Below are 23,584 nucleotides of genomic sequence, written 5' to 3'. Positions count from 1 at the left end.
AAAGTAGAGTCATGAAGAGAGCCTGATTAGGTACTTGTTTTATTAGGGGATAGATACTAATACTGAAAAGTTTTGAAATTGATAGTAAAACATTAACGTAGTTAAGAATTTCAATAGTCAGGTTAACCATTTGAAAGATATACAGCTTTCAAAGCAGCAGAAGAACATCCAATATATACCATAGTTTCCCCCTTATCTGTGGTTTCACTTTCTGTGGTTTGAGTTACCCACAAGTCAACCACAGTCTGGAAGCAGATGGTCCACGGGCTGACACATCATTGGAAGATCAAAAGCAGCCAAACGCTACGATCCCTGTATCACAGTGCCTACGTCATTCACCTCCTTTCATCTCATCATGTAGGCATTTTATCATCTAACATCATCACGAAAGGGAAAAGGGTGAGTACAGGGGCGCCTGGGTGGCTCAGTGGGTTAAGCGTCTGCCTTCAGCTTAGGTTGTGATCCCAGGGTCCTGGGATGGAGCTCTTCAAGCAGGGCTCTCTACTCAGCGGGAAGCCTGCTTCTCCCTCTCCCTCTGCCTGCCACTCCCCCTGCTTGTGCTCTCTCTCTCTCTGTCAAACAAATAAAATCTAAAAAAAAAAAAAAAAAAGCACAATGAGATATTTTGATAGTGAGAGAGACCACATGCACTTAACTTCATTACGGTATATTGTTACAATTGTTCTATTTCATTATTAGTTGTTGTTAATCTCTTGCTGTGTCTAATTTATAAGTTAGACTTTATCACAGTTATGTATATATAGGAAAAAAACATAATATGTGTAGGGTTTGGTTCTATCCACAGTTTCAGGCATCCACTGGAGATCTTAAAATACATTCCTTGCAGATAAGGGGGTACCACTGTACAATGGAAAGCAAAAAAGAAGTAAAAAGAAAGTTAAATAAATAGAATATATTAAATAAAATAGCAAAAAGAGCCTTACCACAATAATTATAAGAAACATAAGTGGGTTAAAGGTCCCAATTTTAGATGATAAAATCATACCTAGCAAATTAACTATGAAGCATAATGAAAGATTGAAGACTGAAAATAAAGGGAAAGGAAAAGATATAACAGGAACAGTGAACCAAAAGAAAGCTAGAATGGCAATTTTAATAAGAAACAAAATATAATTCCTTGAAAGAAATAGCTAAAAGGTAAAGAAGAGAATTAAGTGATGCTAATAATAGAAGTATAATGACCAAAAGCATATATGCATCCTATAATATAGCCTCCAAATATATAAATTAAAAAAACGGGTGATGGGTATTAAGGAGGGCACATGTTGTGATGAACACGGAGTGTTATATGCAACTAACGAATTGCTGATCACTACATCAAAAACTAATGATGTACTATATGTTAGCTAACTGAACATAATAAAAAGAACTGGCAGAATTATAGGGAGAAATGCATCAACAATATTTACAGACTTGAGCACACATCTCTGAAAAACTGATGAATTACATTTACAAAAGTTCGGTAACAAAGTACTTCAATCCAAGAGATATGAGAACTGTATACTCAAAATGCAGAAGTTACCCATTCTTTTCAGAAAAACATGAAATACTCAAAAAATGCACTAGGCCCCAAAGAAAGCCTTGATATCCCACCTCCCCAATCTGTAATCTTTCAGAATATGTTCTCTGAACATAAAAATGGAATAACAATAAGAAAATGATACCTGTAGAAAGTTCTAATAGACATGAACATTATATAACACATTAATAAATAAGCTTGGTCTGGTGGGGCAAATCATAAAAGAAACTGCAAAATAGTTAAAAATCTTCAAAGAAAATACTAGTTGAGGCATAGCTAAAGCAGTAGTTGGGAGGAAATGTATAGTTTTATATACAGTAGTCAAAATGAACAAGTGATCTAAGTATTAAACTCAAATAGTTAAAGAAAAACAGAGCAAGCCTAAAAGAAAAAAAAAATAAGAAGTGCAGAAATACATGAAATAAGGATTAACAAAACCAAAACTGATTCTTTAAAAGAAGAAAAATAAAACATATGCCTCTGGCAACAGTGATCAAGAAAAAATGAAGAAGGGACAAATAAACAAAATACGTAAGAAAAAAAGGGTAAACCTTTCAGATACATCAGAGAATATCAGAATGATAAAAGAATATTATAAACTCCTATTCACTAACAAGTAAGTATACAACAGGTATAAGTAGAAATGGAAAATGTGAATAGGCCCTAACACTGAATAAATGGAAATAATAATCAAATATCACTGTCCAAATGAGCCCAGAGTATAAATACTTTTACAGGTGGATATATATAATTTTCAACAGACAGATATTTAATATAAGGAGTTCCAGAAATTAAAAAATAGAAAATTTATCAATTCATTTTGTGGGGTCTCAAATGATTCCAAAGCAAAAAAAGAATAAAAAATAGTAGGTCTATTTTACTTATCAACATAGATATAACAATTTTAAATAAAGTATTATTTAAACAAACCAAATCATATATAAAATATACCATAACTAACTATGGTTTTTCTCATCCATGCCATCAGTTTAACATTAAAAAAACTACCATTTTATTTTACTACACTAAAAATACTGAGTAGAAAAATTACAGAATCATAGATGCAGAAAAATACATTTAATAAAGTTTAATATTAAAGACTTAGAAACTAGATGAAAACTATATACTGAAAATCTACAGCAAGTATAATGGAAAAATTTATATGGAAACCATCACAAGTCTATTTTTAGATTAGAAAAGATTAGAAAAGTACAAGAATACTCACTATCACCACCATCGTTTAACACAGTTTTGGAGATCCAAGTTGATGATAAGAAAATTTAAAAAGCCTAAGATGTGTAAGGTTTAGAAGTGAAGAGCTATAACTCTCCATATTTACACGTATTTCTATGTAGAAAGCCTAACAAAATCAACAAATTATTAGAATAAGAGAAGTTGTTGGATTAAAAACTAAACTTTAAAAAATTAACAGCATTCCTCTAAATCAACAATAACCAACTAGAAAATATAAGAGAAAATAGTGCCCCTTACAATCACAAATAAATACATACCCATATGTATCCATACAAACATATCCATATCCATGTGTGGATAGACATATGTGGATATGTATATGTTTGTAATTATAAATGATATAATCTTGTATGTATGTATATATTTGGATATATGTGTGTATAGTATCTATAGAAGAAAATTTAAATAAATCGAAAGATATTCCATTTTTTGATGCCAGATTTGATGCCAGATTTTCTCCAATTAATCTATGGAATCCACACAAACTCCATCAAAATTCCTATGTGAGTATAAAGATCCATACATCAGTAGCTAAATCAATTTGTGAAGAAAAGAATAAAGAAAGAGTAAAGGTCAGAGTGGTGGGTGGGTGAGGAAAAGTTACCATACAAAATATTAACATACACAATATCAAAGTAATAAAATCAATATGGTACCAGTATGAGAACAGACAAAACTGTGGAATAAGAAAAAAAGTAAAAAATAGACTCATGTAATATCAAAACATGAGATACGATAAAGGTGCTACCACAAATCAACAGAGAAGGGACCTCTTATTTATATTGATATTAGGAAAACTATTATATGGAAAAAAATAACATTGAACAACTGTCTCCCTTGCACCACATATAAAAATAGACTTGTGATGGTTTAAAGAAACGTATGTAAAAGGTGAAGCTATAAATATTAGCATAAAATTTAGGTGAATATTTTTATAAATTAGGAATGTAAAAACACTTATAAAATATGACTCTCCCCAAGGCAAGAAAATAGTTAGATTTCAGGACAATAAAATTTAGGATTTAATTTCATAAAAGATGCTGTGGAGAAATTAAAGAAAGATGAGAGACTAGGAGATAATTGTATCATGTAAACAATATTACATTAATATTTATAATTTAGACAGTAATCAACAAAACCACCAAGAAAAATATAGGAAATGTAATAGAAAATGGACAAAGAAAATCAATAAGCATCTTGAAGCAGAAGCCTAAATACCTAAAAAAAATTTGAAGAGATGCTTAAACACACTGAATTAGGAAATCACATATTAAAACATCAGTGAGCTACCATTCTATACCCATTGGAGTAGTCAAAGTCCGAAAGTTAGATAATTCCAAGTGTTAGTGAAGCTGAAGGAGGTAGGAACTCCCATGCAGTGAAGGTGTGAGAATAACTCATAAGTACTAGCAGTACTTGGTGAATTTATGTATGCCTGTGCCTTATGAACCAAAACAAGATTTATAGCACAACACCTCCAGCATATCCACAAAAATATTAGCATTTTACAAAGGACAATCCATTCAGATCATACAGCTATCATATTCATGTGGGTACCTATGGTAAGAGGAAGTGAATAATGGAATGAAAAAATAGCAAAATAAAACAAGAATGAAAACTTATTATGAGGATAATGTGCTACGAACTGAGAATCATAGTTATCTTAACTCTTCTTCTAAGTTCCAATAATATATGAAGAAAAGAGAAAAAGATGCAAATTTTGTTCACTAGGAATGTTTATGATTGTTTACTAGACATGAAGAATACTGGAATTCAGTGAACACATTTGTAGGACACCTAAGTTTGAATTGGAGCTCTGCAGTTGCCTAGTTTGAGAAAGCCCTTCATCATTTGTCTCTCATGATAGCCTTGTAAAAGGAGTTGAACATTTATTATTATGCCTATTTTTGATTTAAGGAAATGAAGCTCAGATCAAGTGACCTGTTTAATGCCCTGTAGATATTAATTGGTGAGGCTTCTGATAGCTTTACACTCTGCTGTCTTATAGCTTGAGCCATATAAAATGACTGCTAGGCAAGCACTCTACCTATCGAAATGACCATTTCATACAGTTTACACTAAAATATAAATGTCTCTTGTGTTAAACAATGAGAGGTTCACATAATTTAACTGCAAAAAATAAGGAAGGGAAATATAGGGAGAGAAATGTCAAAAGATGAATATTCATATTCCTGAACAATAAAATTTTGTAAAATTCAACAATGCCTAATGTAAAACTCTTATTAAATGATATATGAAAACACTGAATTCTTAGATAATGTAGGCTCCAAGTGGCTTTCTGAGAAAAGGGTACCTTAATTAAGAATCAGAAAGGAACCCAAATAAAGAAAATGATTCTTGTACCTTAGGAGAACCATATATCCAGGTATGGCAGATAAAGAATAAATGAAACTGCCAATTGCTGACAAGATTAAAAAGTACTGGAGCATCATGGAACAGTCATATCCTTTGTCACACAGCCCAAGAACTGCAGATGAATTTCCTGATGTTTGAATGCAGGTACAATTTTGGAACACCTGTGTGAAAATAATATATTATCCTATTTAAGAAAGTAAAATTTTGAACACAAATCACAAATATTTTCTACATTGCCAACTGGATCAAGATGGAGACTATTTATTCCCTTTACTCTCATCTCTGTTATGATGCCTCTCAGGATTATAGCATAAAACAAAACATGGAAGGATGATTTTAGTAAAAAGGCATTTCTTTCTAAATATGTGGGGTAAATTTGCAATAGCTCAGCTATTCTAAAGTCATGTCTTTTAAAAACATATACTGTTTTGTTACAACAGGAAGTATGACAAAATTTGTTTCAGAATACCCAGTGGAAATATTTAGATACTTATGAATAAAGCTTTGTTTCAAAAAATATAGTTCATTTCAAAAACAGAGTAAAGTCAATCCTTTAAAAATTCTTGTATGTTTTCATACAAGAATTTCATACAGGTTTTCATAAGAATCAAAATTTATATTTTACTTTATTACCAACCAACATTTTAAATATTATAACATTTTTTTAGGCACACACACACACAAAAAGCCTAATTCCATTTTCTTAAAAAGCTGTCAGAATGTGAAAAATACAGAAAAGGAAAAAAAATGGCAAAGCAATTAGCTAGATAATTGAGATCAAAACCACCAACTTCATCTCAATGATAAAAATATTTCAGTCCAGAGTATTTTTAAAATGAATTATCTGCAAATGGCAAGATTTCATTCCTTTTGGTGTCTGCATAATATTCCATTGTATATATATGCCACATCTTCTTTATCCATTCATCTGTCAATGGACACCTGGCTCTTTCCATAGTTTGGCTATTGTGGACATTGCTGCTATAAACATCGGGGTGCACATACCCCTTCAGATCACTACATTTGTAACTTTGGGGTAAATACCCAGTAGTGCAATTGCTGGGTTGTATGGTAGCTCTATTTTCAACTTTTTGAGGAACCTCCATACTGTTTTCCAGAGTGGCTGCACCAGCTTGCATTCCCACCAACAGTGTAGGAGGGTTATAAGTCAATCAGAGAAAGACAAGTATCGTATGATCTCACTGATATGAGGAATTCTTAATCTCGGCAAACAAACTGAGGGTTGCTGGAGTGGTGGGGGGTGGGAGGCATGGGGTGGCTGGGTGATAGACATTGGGGAGGGTATGTGCTATGGTGAGCACTGTGAATTGTGTGGGACTGATGAATCACAGACCTGTACCTCTGAAACAAATAATACATTATATGTTAAAAAAAAAAAAAGAAGAAGAAGATAGTAGGAAGGGAACAATGAAGGGGGGGAAATTGGAGGGCAGATGAACCATGAGAGACTGTGGACTCTGAGAAACAAACTGAGGGTTCTAGAGGTGAGGGGGTGGGGGGATGGGTTAGCCTGGTGATGGGTATTAAAGAGGGCGTGTACTGAATGGAGTACTGGGTGTTATACGCAAACAATGAATCATGGAACACTACATCAAAAACTAATGATGCAATGTATGGTGATTAACATAACATAATAAAATTTTTAAAATGCAAAAAAAAAGAATTATCTGAGTAATGACGTCACTGCTATGAAATTAAAGATCAGTGATCAGTGTCCACTATACTCAAATAAAAAAATTAAAGAAAATGATTAGTGGTCAGACACTGTGGAGGTTTAAAATAAGATTTATGAAATAAAAGGTAAATCAAATGAACATACAGAAAGACTTTAATTTTACTTTTATCAAATGTGGAGCCAGTTCATGTTGGAAAGCTCCAATGGAATGCATAAAACCAAAGTTCTGTAAAAAGACCAATAGAATGTATTACCATATTTATTCCTGTTCCAACAGATGTCTCACAGCCAGCAAGACAAGCTGACATATATGACACACCATTGTTTCCACACACAGGGTCCCATGTTTTAGTTGGACAGTTGCAATCCCTGTTACAATCAGCAAGGATGGTATTTCCCACATATAAATCTTGTTGCATTCTGAAATGATTTAAAATAATGCATGGATATTGAAAGACTATTAGAGCATTTTCTTTTTCTTCTTTTCATCTTAATCCAAAATTATATTTCCTCTCCTCCCCAAAGTAGAAACAGAAATCTTCCCAACATCGATGTGTGACCTCAGTACTAAGCTCTGGCATAAAAAAAAATACCTGTTTTGGTGACACATAGCCACTTTTCAATGATTTACTTCAGGTAAACAAATAGCTAATTAACAGACATTAACTGAGTGCCTTCCATATAGAGGGTGTTTTTTTCAGGTATTATTAGAACTCAAAAATGAAGATGACCTAATCCCTATGGTTAATCCATATGGTAGTAAGTAACAAGAGATCTTGTTTCAAAGAAACCTTGAAGATCAAAATCTGTAAGTTCAATTTGTAATGCAGATAGTACATTTAACTTTAGAAATCTAACTGCTTGAGTAAACAAATACGTTCTCCTAGTATAAAGAATGTCCAGTGGTCATCAAAATGGCAACATAGGTGTTCTTGACCAGTCTCCCTCCCAAGAAGACCAATTAGCAGCTATCCATAGATACGATACCATTGTGAAAATCCCAGTACCTGAGGGTGAGGCTAAAGCACCCCCTTGGAACATGAAGACCTAGAAAGACCACAATGGAAGGGTACAAGGAGTAGTTACACTCTAATCAAATTGCCCCACCCCCAGGTCAGCATAACACCACACTGAGAGGGCCCTCCTGGGCCTACAATTTTGCCAGTGGGAAAAGAGAGCCCAAGGTTGACATCAAGCTCCCTCAGCATTGTGGGTTGCTTCCAAGGAGGTCCATTCAGGTCTCACCTCGTGAGGATCACTGGGAGAATCTGCAGGCCTCACTCATTAAGAATTAGATAGAGAAGGAGAAGGGGGGCAGGGATTACAGCAACCGGCACTCAGATCTTGGTGGACTGTGTTCTTACTTGCAGCATTGTCCAAGTACAGATCCCAGCCTGTGGTTCTACTCATCTACAGAGCTGAATGGTGACTTCTTTTTGCCAAGGAGCTCAGTTGGCACTTCTGCTTGATTTGGTACCTAGTCAACAGGCCATACTGGCTGTGGAGACAGTTCAACTGCCCCATCTGGGCAGGGAAGCAAATTCACAATCCTGCCTAACTACTGAGCATAGCCTCCAGTCCCACCCATCCAGAAAGCCTGGCCTGAGAACCTAAGCCACAGAGTCCATCCTATAGCCCTGCTCAGTCTGGGAACCAAGCTAATAGCTCTGCCCTACTGTTAAGCATAACCTCTGGCCCCACATAAACAAGGAGCCTGAACAGCAACCCTGGGTAGCCTCAGAGCCCAGACTACAGCACCACCCAGCAGCCGAGCCCAGCCTTTGGCCCTACCCAATTGCTGAACATAGCCTGAAGCCTTGCTCAGGCAGGGAACCTAGTCAGTGACTCTGCCCAATCATGGAGCAGAGCTTGCAGCCTCACCTGATGAGAGAATGTGGACAGCGATTCTGCCCAACCAGAGGATGGTTTCTAGCACCACCCAGCTCTGGGATACAACTAGAGGCCTCTCTCCTCCAGAGAGCCTGGCCAGCAACCTTGCCCAAGAGTAGAGCACGGTCAGCACCTTGTGAAGCTCAGCCTTAACAAAACATTAGCAGAGAAATTAAGAAAACAATCCAATAATTGCATCAAAAGAATAAATACTTAAGGAATAAATTTAACCAAGGATGTGAGAATCTGTACACTGAAAACTTTAAGACATTGATGAAAGCAACTGAGGAAGACACCAATAAATAGAAAGATATTCCATGCTCATGGATTGGAAGAATTAATATTGCTAAAACGTCCAGACTACCCAAAACAATCCGCAGATTTAGTGCAATCCCTAAACAGATTCCAGTGGCATTTTTCATAAACATAGAAAAACAATTCTAAAATTTTTATGGATCCACAAAAAGGTAGCCAAAGCAATCTTGAGAAAGAAGAACAAAACTGGAGGTATCACACTTCCTGATTTCAAACTATTTTACAAAGCTATAGTAATCAAAACAGCATGGTATTAGCATATAAAAGAGTCACAAAGATTATGGAACAGAATAGAGAACCCAGAAATAAACCATGCATATGTAGTTAATTATCACAAGCAAACCAAGAATTTACTGTGGAGAAAGGATACTCTCTTCATAAATGATGTTGGGAAACTGGACAGCCACATGCAAAAGAGTGAAACTAGACCCCTATCTTATACAATACACAAAAAATAAACTCAAACGGATTAAAGCCTTAAATTTAAGACCTAGAAGAAAATATAGTGGGTAAACTCCTTGACATCAGTCTTGGCAATGATTTTTTGGATTGGACACCAAAAAGCACAGGTAACAAAAGCAAAAATAAACAAGTGGAACTACATCAACTAAAAAGCTTCCAGACAGCAAGGGAAATCAGGAACAAAATGAAAAGACACCCTATGGAATGGGAGTAAATATTTGCAAGTCATACATCTGATAAAGGATTAATATCCAGAATACATTTAAAAAACTAATAAAACTCAATAGCAAAAAAGCAAACAATCTGATTTTAAAATGGACAGAGGATCGCTTCTTAGCCTTTTTGCTAAGACCAAGTGTTAAAATGGGCGGAGGAACTAAATAGAAAATTTTCCCAAGAAGATATACAAATGGCCAATAAGTAAATGAAAGTTCAATATCACCAATCATCAGAGAAATAAAAATCAAAGCCACAAGATACCATCTCACATCTGTTAGGATGTGTATTATCAAAAGTCAAGAGAAAACATTACTATGCATAACTTTCCTATAAATTCAGATAACCCTCAAATACAAACCCAAAACTATTCAATGATAGAGACTTAATTAGACAAATGAAATGTATGAATTCACATATGAATTAATATATCATGTATTAGGATTCAGTTATGCTGGATGTAAGCCCATTGTGGAAACATATGAAGGTGATTGAGACTATATAGTTAATTCTTAATTTTACCCATTTATGAGAGTATAAAATATATGGATCACATATCCTAATACAACCTAAAACTATTGGTAGTTTCTTTGATATCAACTTTAATATCTACTAGGATATCAAAAAGACACACACACACACACACACACGTGCAGTCATAACTCACTAACCCTATAATATGTTCCCAGGCTCTTTAATAAACCTAGAGCCTGGAGGGATAGGCTTACAATTGACAGATGGAGGAAAGATAAAGACCATGGATTATTGTTATTAATTCCGATTAGCTGGTCATGGGTAATCATTGAATAAAATATATTATTAACTGTTTTAAAAATATGACATTCATTAGAAAACAACATACCCTTTATAAGTGGTAGTTATGCCAGCAACTGAAGAATTATCACAGATCATGAGAAAACACAAAAAATGGAGAAGATATTCAAATAAAGATAACCAACATCCTATGTGGGCAGCTTGTTTGACAGTAATCTTGAACTTCTTCATAATTAAACCACCAGCTATATATCCAAGGCATATTGGAGGTAAGTTATAAATGCCTATAAATGTAAGTGAAATGTTGTTTACAAAGTGACTTAGCAAAAGAACAAATAAGATACCACTTTTTATCTAATATGTCTTGCATAAGAAACCATTTAGGTCCAACTCAAAGTGAAGAAAGCTGATTGAATTTTATCTCCATTTAGTTACATATTATGTACAGAGAGATTTTTAAATGACCCACAATGTCAAAGTATATTTTGAAGACTGTTATCACTATCCTTCATTTAATTAATTATAGTAGGTTGTAAATTTCTTGTATGCAGGGCTCATGATGTACATTTCTTTCTAATGGTTCAGGTAGGACTGACAAGTCAAAGTTGACCAGTAGTTTGTGAGTAATATGATTTTACAGTTGTTTAAACCCTCTCTAGTCGATAAGAATTTGACTTAGCTCAAGGTACTTTGGAGGCTTACTTTGCTGAACCTGTGATTGTCAAGTATATTTATGCTTCGTGTCCCTCTCCCTAAAAAAAAGGGAAAAAAATCAAGGATAAGGACAAGACAGCCCTTGGTTGCATTCTTACAATGCCAGGGTAAGTGAATCCCATCACATTTTCTTGGGAGAGTGGTTAAAAGTCCATTCCAGAATCCCACACCAGATTGTCTAATTTAGTATGTCTTCGGTGGGCACCAGGTATCTGAAATTTTAACAAGCATTCTAGGTGATGTGGATGCAGGTAGTCTGGGAAATTCACTTTTCAAAACAGTAAAAAGCTCTCAGGAGAAACCCAAAGTGGAAGAGAGCCACTGAAGTTAATGGGGTCACGGAAAAATCAGAATGCGTGGGCTGCAAAGACATCTCAAACCACCAGGGGGCCCAGGGAACTAAGGAGAGACATGGAATTCATATCCTGGAGTTACAAGAGTAAAACTCAGACTCCTAATGAATTAACATTGTTTTCCTTTTTACATTAATGGTTTGCCTCTCTGAAAATTATCTCTAATCTGTACATTCCCCAAGATTTCCAAAAATATTTTGAATTTGTATTCTGACCGGCAAGAGAGCAGAGAAGAAAGCCAGGATTTCCTGGCTTCTGTCCTTCCCTCCCGTTTGTGGATTTCCCTGGAGAACGGAAGGGGGAAATGTACCAGGGACAGAAACATCTCCACATATTTCAATTTAGGAGTTTCCTAGACCCATCATCACACTGTTTACCCTTTCATGGTTAAAAAAAAAAAAAAAAGTGAGCTACTAACATAGAGAAGAATAAACATACCGATTAGAAAGATTGCATCTGAAGCTGATTTTCCATATTGCTGTTCCAGATATTTAGGCATGAAGGTGAACATATTAACAAATGCATTGAACTGTACAATGCTTATTAGTATGAAAAGCATGTAAACTGGGTTGCATAAAAGACTTTTCATGAACGGTAAAAAATCTGAAATGAAAGAATGACAATAGTGTTAAACTAGCTTGGCTTTGCATTTTAAGATTGACTTTTTCTAAAACATGAACCTCCCCTCCCAAATTAAGATTTTTGCTTATAGTGCACATACTGGGTTTTGTTTTGCTTTATTTTGTTTTGTTACTTCTTGAAAGCCAAAGTTATATCATTTTGGTACCCTCTGCAAGTCAGTAATGCAGCTGACTGGGCAGGGAGCCAAACATAACAGTTTTACCATCACTAAGTTGTTATTGTGTCTTAAGGAAAAACTATAACATGACCAAAATATTGTCTGCATTCACACCAGTTCCTTTTTTTCCCTTCTATTAATAGCCTCTCTTTTCTAGAGATCATCTAGACTGAAAGATGCTTGTTCTGTTTTTAAAATTTAGAAGGAGATCAACTTGATAAAGTTCACACTCAAATATTGATATTATTGTTCCTGAGCATTTAAAATATGTGGAAATTCATGGGATATAATTTTCTCAAGTACTGGGTATTTTTCTACTTCCCCAGAACAACAGTTTGGTCCTGTCAGAGGTTCACACTGGATACACAATGAAACCACCTGGAGATCTTTTAAAATACAAAACACCAGGTTCCACTCTCTGAGATCTTGATTCATTTGGTACATACTAAGGGTTATGTAAATGATATAACCCAAACTTTCCCCTGTTGGTGTGGACTGACACAGCTTAGGGCCAAATTTGTGGCCCATCTCTTGGAAATGTTCCAAGGTCACCCTGCCACCATTTTGGAGTCAAAGTCTCACTTATAATTAGTTTTCACTTTTCCTATCTTCACATTCTTTGTCTTGATTTCCTTACTTATTGTGTATTTTTTGCTCAATAAGCTGCCTGAAATCCAAAGAATCAATAAATAAACAAACTGAGAGAGAGAGAAGGTAGCATAGCTTAATGCAAAGAAATCTATTTTGGCTGTAGAATTCATATTTATGAATAAAGTACATGGCAGGTGAGAAAGTTGTGTTCAGAGCACTTTGGAGCTTTTTAAGTTGTCCATATTTGTTGACATCTCTGTCCTAATAGATGAGTCTCAGTAGTTCAAATCTCTTTTCTGTATGTCTCATACTAAGCTCCACTTGTTTTCTTTTCTTTTTTTTTTTTTTAAAGATTTTATTTATTTATTTGACAGAGAGAGACACAGCGAGAGAGGGAACACAAGCAGGGGGAGTGGGAGAGGGAGAAGCAGGCTTCCCGCTGAGCAGGGAGCCCGATGCGGGGCTCGATCCCAGGACCCTGGGATCATGACCTGAGCTGAAGGCAGATGCTTAACGACTGAGCCACCCAGGCTCCCCGCTCCACGTGTTTTCTATATGTCTCATACTAAGCTCAGTTCTTTCCCCAACTGATCTTTGCAGATCACAAACAATATTCTGTGTTAAAATCTTCTATCAGTCCATATCAGCCTTTCCAAAGGAATTGTTAATATAATCATGACCACCCTGGAATTTGAAAGGTTCTGAATTGGCTTCTAATGATCTGAGAAGTATTATGTTTAATAGTAGTTTAAGTGAATGTGTAATTGTTAATAAAAATTCTGTGCAAACAGGTCTTATAATTTATGGGTGTTGGTAGAAGTAGCAACAGCAACAATAATAACACTAATACTAATAGCAGTAATAATAGTAATATGTGCCAGATCTCCTTTTACCCTCACACAACAACTCTGTAATAATAAGTACTGTTATTACCCCATTTTACAGATAAGGAGACTGAGTCCCTCTTTACCTTGTAAATGAACAATCTCTAAGAATTCCAAGGCCCAGGCCATACCTCGTACTAATTAAATCAGACCTCCTGGGAATACTACAGTATTTCTGGGCATCAGTAATTTTTTAAAATTTCCCAGGTAATTCCAACATATGGACAAGTTTGAGAATCAGTGTTCTTGAACATTAAACACTTAGACTACTTTAGCTTTGTTTCCCATAGAAACACTTTCTGTAAATTATTCTTTGAACTTTTATTGAAGATGTATCCAAAAAGGAAAAAAAAAAATTCCTGTTCTATAAAATATGCATTTGTACTTGCTGGAAAACTACTACGTGGTTCAATATTGCCTGCATTATACATCATATGATGAGTTTTTCTTTTTTTTACAAAGTGTTACTTGGAGAACACTTTCTCTTTAAGAATTCTTCTTCTTCTCTCTATCAAATATAGAGAGTTATGGGACTTATCATGTTTTCTTTCCCTGCCTTAACTTGCAGGAAGCTCACAGTCAAGCTAACATTTTTTTATTTCAGAACTATATATTTATTTGCAATAGTGTATATTTTTTCCTCCTTTTGTTCTCAGTTCGAATTTCTTTTTTTTTAATTAGACCTATGTTCTCTATAAAAAAAGATTTTTTAAAAGCAAATGGGAATTTATTTAGTGTCTGAATTGAAATAAAATTTTATATACATACTGATTACAGATAGTTTGGCTTCCAAATTATATTACTTATTCCCAAGTAGTAGCACAGGAAGACTCAGACTTGTTAGACATTATTGACTACTGACTGTTAATGACAAATTGTCTTAATGCACCCTAGCGTGATATAGTGTTAGAATGAAATAGAGACACATCTCTAAAAAACAAAAAGTAAATTATATAGTATTTAGAATTCTTATATTTGCCTTTAGTGATTCCATCCTTTTCCTTCTTGACCTCTTCTCTTTGTTTCTCTTTTTTGTCATTTTTAATGACGTCTGCATTATTCTTTAGTCCTTCCTTTGGAAGCGTTTTGGGCAAAAAGAAAAAAGGAATGGCAGTGAGCACATTCACTCCTGCACAAATCAAAAAGCCAAACCACCATGCACCAACCCAACGAGTATCAGTGGGAGTTATGGTCAGATCATCTGTAAAGAAATATACACATTTTATTAGCTGGTCACGATTTCCTGCATGAACTATAGAAAGTTATTAATATTACTATTATATTATTAATAAAACCAGTTCTCAGGTTTTATCCAAGTACAGACCTTGTAAACAATTTAGACATTCATAAAATTTGTCTGACAACATGTGGTATTACAATACTGCCTAGCAATAAATTATTTTGGTTCTCTGTCCTCTCCTGTAGGGAATTTATAAACAGATATTTATGAACTAATTCCAAGCTCTATTTAACTACATATAAATGATTATTTGATTAAAAGAAATTCAGACCTACGTTGTCTTTATATCTCTTGAGAAAAGGAAACATGGTTGTGACACAATAGAAAGAGCACTGGCTTTTGTGTCAGAAGGTCAGCATTTTAACTTGTTTTCTTGTTCACTGGTTTGAAATATTCGAAAAATTATTTAAACTCCTTTACTCCAGTTTGCACACCTGAAAAGTAGAATTAGTCAACTCACCGAGTTGACCCACTAAAGCAAGAACTACCTGTGATAACATAACTGAAGGTGATTTGTATATTCTAGACCTATAAATAAATTTTATTGAATTACCTGTGTTCACAGATCCAGTGTCAACATAAACATTTGCACAGAATGATGCTAACAAAAGTCCAATCAAAGGACCAATGATAGCTCCTGTTTCTACAAACCCTAAAAATAAATGAAAATACAAAGTTATAGTATAGTTATATACCCACATAAAGAGTCCTAATTCCATAAAGAGTCTGAAGACTGCATTGTTTTTGCCTCAGATATGTTTGCCTTAAACTTTCAATTTGTGAGAAAATTAAGCTTTATGTACATATAAGTAACCAGTTTATTTCTGTTAATGTGGAGAAAAAGAACCTCAAGATTTAAAACCACTTTCTCTAGGCCTCCAAATTCTCTTGCGTGATAAATCGCAAGTAAATCTGCTGTAGGAGCATAGGCTGGGATCACACTGTTGACAAAACCACAACACAGAGTGAGATTCTTTTGCTGCTTTCCGTACGCACATTTTCGGAGGAATTCTAGACCAGCACCACATTACAATAAATTTCTCATGGCATGTTTCTCAGAAAGCTTTCACTCCCACATTTCTGATTTGAAACCTCTTCTGGCTATGTCCTCACCATTACTGCTACTTCTCTTCTTTCATCATGATCTCCTTTCTTATCCTTCAATTCTTGTCTTCCATTCTTATCAGTCCCCTCTGCCCTCAAGACTTCTTACTCATCTAGAATTTCATCATCAGTGAGCTCATGGCTTATCTACAATTCAGAATCGAGGCTGAGCCTTCCTGGCTGCTGGAAACCCAGACAGCTTCTCCAGCTTCTTCTACTTGTTCCTCCTTACTTCAAAATATGTCTTCTGCCTTCTCCACCGTTCCGTAGGCTAACCCTCTCCTGGACACAGACCTGACTTCTTGACCGCAACCCCTTCTATCTTCTCTGAGGTCTTGCTCAACTAAACATGCCCTTTCTTGTGTTGGTTCAGTCTCCCTGATTCACTGATTACAGTATCTCACATCCACCCTGCTTTCTTTCCTTTCACTAGACTCTGCATTTACATCCTCACCACTTCCTGAATCTACTCAAATGCTTCCACATTCTTCTCAAAATACTTGCAGGTAGCACCAGTGTTCTTTTTGCCACTTATTTGGTGTCCTTTTCTGGTCTCCATTCTCCTAACTCTTTATGTTATTTGACTTTGCAGGCTAGCTCCTCTTTTGAATTTTCCTCCTAATACTTTCACAAAACTATGCACTTATTGTTTACTCTTTCCCTTGTGACTACTCCTTTGATTTTCTTCTTCCTATTCTGCTCAATAACTAAAAGTGTTCCCTAGTGTTTTAACCTAGGATTTCTCACTATATATGGCTTCCCAGGACAAAACTTGTTTTTCTCCCTCAATTTCATTTATTTTCTCTATATAAGTGATTCTCAAAATTCATTTCTAGCTTTTATATTCTCTCCTAAACTTCAAAGCCATACATGGAATTATTTTCTTCCATGGTATAGCTTATTGACTTATAGTTATTTAATTATATGCATGTGCACATTTATTTCATTTTCTTAAGTCTAATTTTTTCAGATTTAATTACACACAGGTATTTATCAGATTTGGTTGATTTATAATTATGTAGTTATTTATATACTAAACCTTATATGGACTATGTCTTATTCATCTTAGTACATATAGAGATTATTACTATTATTTCCATATATTATACGCCCTAGTATTTATTGAATAAAGAAATACAGATTATAACACAGTGTTTGTTAATTTATTGCAGGCAAGTATTTGTATTCTTTCAAGATAAGTACGTGAAGGGATTTGAAAGGACAGAAAAGAAAAACATCGCAAAATCTTATTGCAAAATCAATGAGTGATCAAAAATTGCCAAAGATTACTCGGGGTAAGGATCTCTAAATATTTTGACCTATCTTCGTTATGTGTAGCTCTGTTCTGATCCTCTTTCACCCTCTTTGACATTTCTGGTTCTTAAAATATATGTCTACATTAATAGCAAAATGTCTCCAGACTAAAAGTTACACTTTTGTAAATAACAACAGATGGAATAACTAAAGAATACAAATAAGTTATTCATAATAAATTAAGAACATTTAGGAGACTGGAAGACAACATAAGAAGGTAGATCTTATTTTGGTTATTGTGGGAGGTGACATTGATGGATTTTAGAAAAGGAAATTTCAAGAAACATTCCCAAAAGTATGAACCAGATATTTGTGAAGAATCTGAAAAAGCCTGACTAGCATGGAGAGATTGTGAAGAAACTAGACTGAGTAATAAGTGGAGAGGTCAGATTTAGTAAAGAAAGAGCCAGTATGTTTTATAGACATGGTAGAGAAGACATGATTAAAACAATATTTGAGAAAAAATATACTGTAAAAATGTTTATAAGAAATTGAAAGAAAATGCTAGTAACTAATGAAGATGTTATAATAATCTACAGATGAAGTAGACCCAAACAAAAATAGAGGTAATGAAAATAGAAAGATTTTGAATATGAGACATTTTAAAGAAAACATTGGTAAATCACTTAACAGACTTGATATAGAGTGGTGCCAAAGAAATGGATGAGTCAAAGAGGACTCTGGGGGCAACTAGATGAGTGGTATTTTTTTTTTAATTTATTTATTAGAGAGAGAGAGAGTGAGAGAGAGAGCGCAAGAGGGGGAGGGTCAGAGGGAGAAGCAGACTCCCCGCCGAGCAGGGAGCCCGATGCGGGACTCAATCCAGGGACTCCAGGATCATGACCTGAGCCGAAGGCAGTCGCTTAACCAACTGAGCCACCCAGGTGCCCATGAGTGGTATTTTTAATAGCAAAAAGCAGAGTTAGAAAAGTAGCTTTTTTGGAGTTAGCTTAATTCAGTAAACTTTTATTGATTGCCAGCTGTACCAAGGTACTCTGGTCGTCATTCTGGAAATCACTGAGTCCGAGTAACTGACATCTACCTGTAAGGAACTTCCTTTCCTGAGAAGAGGCTAAGGCAGATTTTCAGACTCACCAATATAAAAAGGAGAGTTTTCAGATTTGGCAAAATCTTCTATGTAGGAAATACCCAAAGGCATGATGGGAGTTTCACCAATTCCACGTATGATATTTCCTACTAGTACGTATACCCACATCAATGATTTAACTTCTTTCACACAGTCTGTATTTAAAGAAAAAAAAGATATGGTATTAGTGATTTGGTAGTAAAATATCAGTAATACTTAATTCTACATTTTTGGTAAACATTTCACAGTTCTTATGTGACATGGCATCTTGTCAGTGATTTATACTACTATGTCAGCAATGTATCATTGGACCATCCCACTTGCATTTTCTGACAGGATACTTAGGTGTGGTCAAATGTAAGTGGTATCCGGGAGCCAATTCCTACTGGGTTGGGATAGATGAAGAGTATACACATCTCTTTTCAATTTAGTATTTAATGGCAACACGTTGGTAGTTTGATGACAGTATTTATGCACAGAAATTGACAAGCACTAAAAGCCAGAACTTTTTCCCTGCAGAGAGATAGTTTATCAGCAACTACTGAACCCAGCTAGCTGCTGTGAGAGCTACCCCACTTCTATACTAACTCAGGGAAGAGAAAAGAAACACAATTATCTCTCCCTAGAACTGATACTGTAAGATTTAAATAAGAATCTCACTGAAGTCTGAGTTCTCTATAGCTCTAATTACTTTATAGAAACTAAAAATATTTAACTGGGTAGTAATCGCATTTTCTCTGTAGGACCTACTGTATGCTGTAACCACCAAATAATTTTTAACAGAGAAACCCAGCCCAATCCTTGGAGCAGTACTGCTTAGTGGAATAACAAAGAGTAGGCCAAAGAGAATGAAAGGGAGGAAGAGAGGCAGTTGTCTGAAAACAGCCAATTCTGTTCTAAGCCATACAGCTATCAAGCCAGGAGGATACTCTGTAGGGTCATGTTTTCAGGAAAGTGAATGACAACTTATTTTTATCTCCTATAATCTGCCCAGGTACTCACAGATGTGAGGCTCCTGAGCACAGCTGGGCCTGGAAATATCTTGTGAGGTTTATCTCTCAGTCTTTCCCAGTCCAGAAAATCATAACGTCCATTTCTGGGTATTCATGTGGTTTTTTTTTTATGGTGAGCGCAGTGATTTGTGTCTAGAGATCACAGGCAAATTCTAGGCCTACTCCAGGACAAAATTTAACATGTTTCAGGTGATCAAAGAATTAATGTACGTTTCTGGAGATTCACTAGACTGGAAAGGTTTTGATTTAAATATTACAATGCGGGCGCCTGGGTGGCTCAGTTGGTTAAGCAACTGCCTTCGGCTCAGGTCATGATCCTGGAGTCCCGGGATCGAGTCCCACATCGGGCTCCCTGCTCAACAGGGAGTCTGCTTCTCCCTCTGCCCTCTTCCTTCTTGTGCTCCCTGTCTCTCATTCTCTCTCTCAAATAAATAAATAAAATCTTTTAAAAATAAAAATAAATAAATAAATATTACAATGCATATTTAAAAAAAAAAATAGAAAATAAGACCTAGGTCAGTCTTTGGCAAAAGTCAGTTTAAGAAGAGAATATAGGCCACCATTGACGTCACTGGCTTTTTTGTTTGTTTGTTTCTTTCTTTCTGTCCCCAGGGAGTTGCTTTGGCTTAGAGTTTCTGAGACAGCTATTCTTACACTCCTTGAAGCTGTTTAGTTTCCTCTGATTCCATGCCAGCAGTGAAATTCCCAGCCTTGGGGACCAATGTAACCCCCACTGATATGAATCCAGCATAAAAATGTCCTCATCAGAGGAAGAGAAGTTCTGGTCTGTGGTCAATCAATGGGTTACTTCCAGACTAAGCATCACCAGAAGATTATATAGGAGGTCCCTTAACATATGAAGGAGTAGAAGCTGGCATGTTGGTGCCTGGGCCTGCAGAAAGCCAGAAGAAGCACCACTATTGTGTCAGACTATAAATTAGTACCTCTGGTAAAGAGGAAGAAGTAGGGCAGAAAGACAAGTTCCTACTTCAGCAGAAAGAGAATAGAGTAAATCAAGGTTATAGCATACTTGCCTGCTTTCTCTGCTATAGATCAGTGCTATAACACACATCTTTTTGTTTTTATTTCCATTACTCATTTACAAATCATCAGCCTAAATCCATCTTTCTAAGATGTTTTCCTCTATAGAATTAACTCTAAGTCGTCCTTGGATGGATGTCTCTGACTTATTTTTAAATAACCATTGCAAAAATAAATAAATAAATAAATAACCATTACAAAGAACAGATAAGACATTCTTATTAAGTATATTCAAATATAAGAGGAATAACATTTAAATTATGAGCCATTTCTATTTCCCTCCATGATCTCCTCCAAAATCTCTGAAAAAAAGTGTCTTTTGTTCATTTACCTTACTCACTTAACCAAACTTAATAACATTCAAAGCCCCTCAGCAGAAAGTGTTCAGTTACAAATTCACTGAACAGAAAGCAATACAATGAAGTACACAACCTGATGGATCTTCTGTTGGTCTGAAAATCTGGGTTCCATTTTCCATACACAAGAAACTGTTTGAGGACAAATTGCCTAAAACTGAAACTGTAGATTCATATTCATATCTGTATGAACACAGGGAAAACATGGTGATGTTAGGGAGCCAATGAAGACAATGTGAGCATTGTGCAGATTAACAACTCCTGCTTCACATAAGACACAACATCCAAATCCAGGAAAGATTTCATTTTGCCACTTAATCATCATAAATTAATATCACTGAAAAGAACTTGCCACTCACTGTCAACGTACAATCACTTGACAGCTAGCTTTCTTTTTTTTTTTTTTTTTAGAGAGAGATTGAGAGACAGAGAGCACGAGAGGGAAGAGGGTCAGAGGGAGAAGCAGACCCCCCGCTGAGCAGGGAACCCAATGTGGGACTTGATCCTGGGACTCCAGGATCATGACCTGAGCCAAAGGCAGTCGCTTAACCAACTGAGCCACCCAGGCGCCCTGACAGCTAGCTTTCAATTATCTGTAGGGGGATGATATACCTTTTAAATTATCTGGCATCAACCTTCAGTGGTTTTTAGGTGATCATTTCCTGGAAATAATTACTGTGGGATAAGGAACAAAAACCAAGAAAAATAATAGATTCAACAAAGTGTAATTAAAGGCTCTGGGGAGAAAAACAACACAACAAAAAAAGTCTCCCACTTTCTGAGAATCCAAACAATAATTCCTTCATGTGTTCATTAATGCCCTCAGAGAAACAAAACATGTACCCATTATAATGAGAAAACTTAGGAGAATCTCAAACACTGTGGCGGCACAATGTAATGTCTTTTTCTCTTCTCATGAGAACAAAAGTGTTAATAAACTCTGACCATTTATCTTAGGCAAATTACCACAAGATCCACATGCCCTTTCTCAGAAAGAAAATTACTTGCTGCAACAATGGAGGAAAATATGTCCAGCTCTCTTTGTTAGAACTTGCACTGGGTTGGTTTCTATATTTCTATTAGATAAGAGAAAGCCAAAGAAAACTTGCCTTTCTGAGTTTCAAATGAGCTAAAGAGTGTTATGCTTGGATGTCACCAATAGTCCTAATTACTATGTTATAGAACATAATAAAAAGGGTTAAAATACCTTCCCCTTAGAATAACTGCCCAGTCATACCCATAGAATTTGGCTATGAATCGTGGACAAAGGCTTCTGTCTCCACATCCATGATCCCATGAGACATGGAAGCTTCAGACAAAAAAAGAAGAAGAAGGAGAAGGAGAAGGAGAAAGAAGGAGAAGGAGAAGGAGAAAGAAGGAGAAGGAGAAGGAGAAGGAGAAGGAGGAGGAGGAGGAGGAGGAGGAGGAAAAGAATAATACCTTTGGCAGAGTGTAGAAAGAAATGAAAATAATAGCTGAATATTACTTGATATTGTCTTGGATAGGATGGGATAGGGTAGGAAAGGAAATAAAAGAACAGTAGAAATTCTTTGCCTTGAAACCACTGATCCCTTCAGAAATACCTGAAAGTTAAAATATCTTTTTCATTTAAATTACCTACTTAAAACCCAATAACTCATTCCATGTCCATTCATTCCCCAAACATCAGCAAAATGGTAGTAAATGGATTTTAAAATAGGAAAGGAAAGGTATAATGTCATATGGATAAAGAGAAGGGAAGATTTGACAAAAAGAGAGAGTTTAATAGGATTTTGAAAATGGAAAAGCAGTTGAGTGATCACTAGATTTGTAGATATGAGAAACACAGCCCTGAGTAAGTGCCTGTAGGAGAGCAACTAAACACATGCCACACAAACCTGGAAAACTTCAGGCAAGAAACAAGATACTTCTAAAATGAGAATATGCATAGTCCCAAAAGAAGATTGCTTTAAAGTGTGTATAAAGAGCAGTTAAGCCCTTATAGACATCCTCTGCCATTGCAACTGAATGTGGCCTTTGCTCTAGAGACTAAATAGACACCGAGGATAGGGAAGCCATACTAAAAACTGCAGATATTAGGTTAAAAAAAATCGACATACCGAAAAATGAGATTCCCACTCCCATGTGCTGATAGTTTATGGGCAGTTCTGAGCCACCTAAAAAATAACCAGTCCCTGTACAAATCACCCGACAAAGAAGTCCCCCGTTGATTAAGACTTATACACACACACAGAACTTCCAGTTAGCTTGTTGTTGTTATTCCTCTCTCTTAAATATGAATAGATAACCAAGAACCACCAGATATATGGGGAAAGCCTGTAATAGTAAAGATAGAGACAAAACAAATAAAAACTGTACATTCAGAGAAAACAGAGAGAATGAAGAGAGATGAAGAAAATTTAGATGGAAAAAGACATTGCATTCTTGAAAGAAGAACAAAATGTTCCTTAAAAAGATACATTCAAAGAACAAAAGAGTCATTGGAAAATTCCCAAGAATAATGGTGAGAGAAAATTTCAAGGAAGGAGCCATGCACCAAGCCTAGGGAGATTCCAGTTCAGATTG

The 23,584-nt window shown here is 35.6% G+C and overlaps 1 protein-coding gene and 1 long non-coding RNA gene across 2 annotated transcripts in view; one reads left to right on the top strand and one right to left on the bottom strand.

Moving 5' to 3' along the window:
* Positions 1-23,584, bottom strand: part of SLCO1A2 (solute carrier organic anion transporter family member 1A2) — a 41,388-nt gene that overhangs the window by 7,690 nt on the left and 10,114 nt on the right. Inside the window, exons 4-11 of the mRNA XM_035028115.1 lie at positions 21,096-21,202; positions 18,618-18,764; positions 15,658-15,756; positions 14,844-15,065; positions 12,029-12,193; positions 10,612-10,807; positions 7,121-7,286; positions 5,159-5,331 (exon numbers count right to left, since the gene is read on the bottom strand). Of these exons, the coding sequence (XP_034884006.1) occupies positions 5,159-5,331; positions 7,121-7,286; positions 10,612-10,807; positions 12,029-12,193; positions 14,844-15,065; positions 15,658-15,756; positions 18,618-18,764; positions 21,096-21,202 (1,275 nt within the window). The remainder of the gene's footprint in view (positions 1-5,158; positions 5,332-7,120; positions 7,287-10,611; positions 10,808-12,028; positions 12,194-14,843; positions 15,066-15,657; positions 15,757-18,617; positions 18,765-21,095; positions 21,203-23,584) is intronic.
* Positions 143-23,584, top strand: part of LOC118025602 — a 37,570-nt gene continuing 14,128 nt past the window's right edge. The window contains exons 1-2 of the long non-coding RNA XR_004683364.1: positions 143-399; positions 17,381-17,503. This is a non-coding gene — a long non-coding RNA (uncharacterized LOC118025602). The remainder of the gene's footprint in view (positions 400-17,380; positions 17,504-23,584) is intronic.

This window comes from Mirounga leonina, unplaced genomic scaffold (assembly GCF_011800145.1).
Source record: "Mirounga leonina isolate KUSES-001 unplaced genomic scaffold, KU_Mleo_1.0 Mir_201, whole genome shotgun sequence".
In the NCBI taxonomy this organism is placed as follows: domain Eukaryota; kingdom Metazoa; phylum Chordata; class Mammalia; order Carnivora; family Phocidae; genus Mirounga; species Mirounga leonina.
Note: the sequence above shows the minus strand (reverse complement) of the source record. Positions and strands in the feature narration are given on the sequence as shown.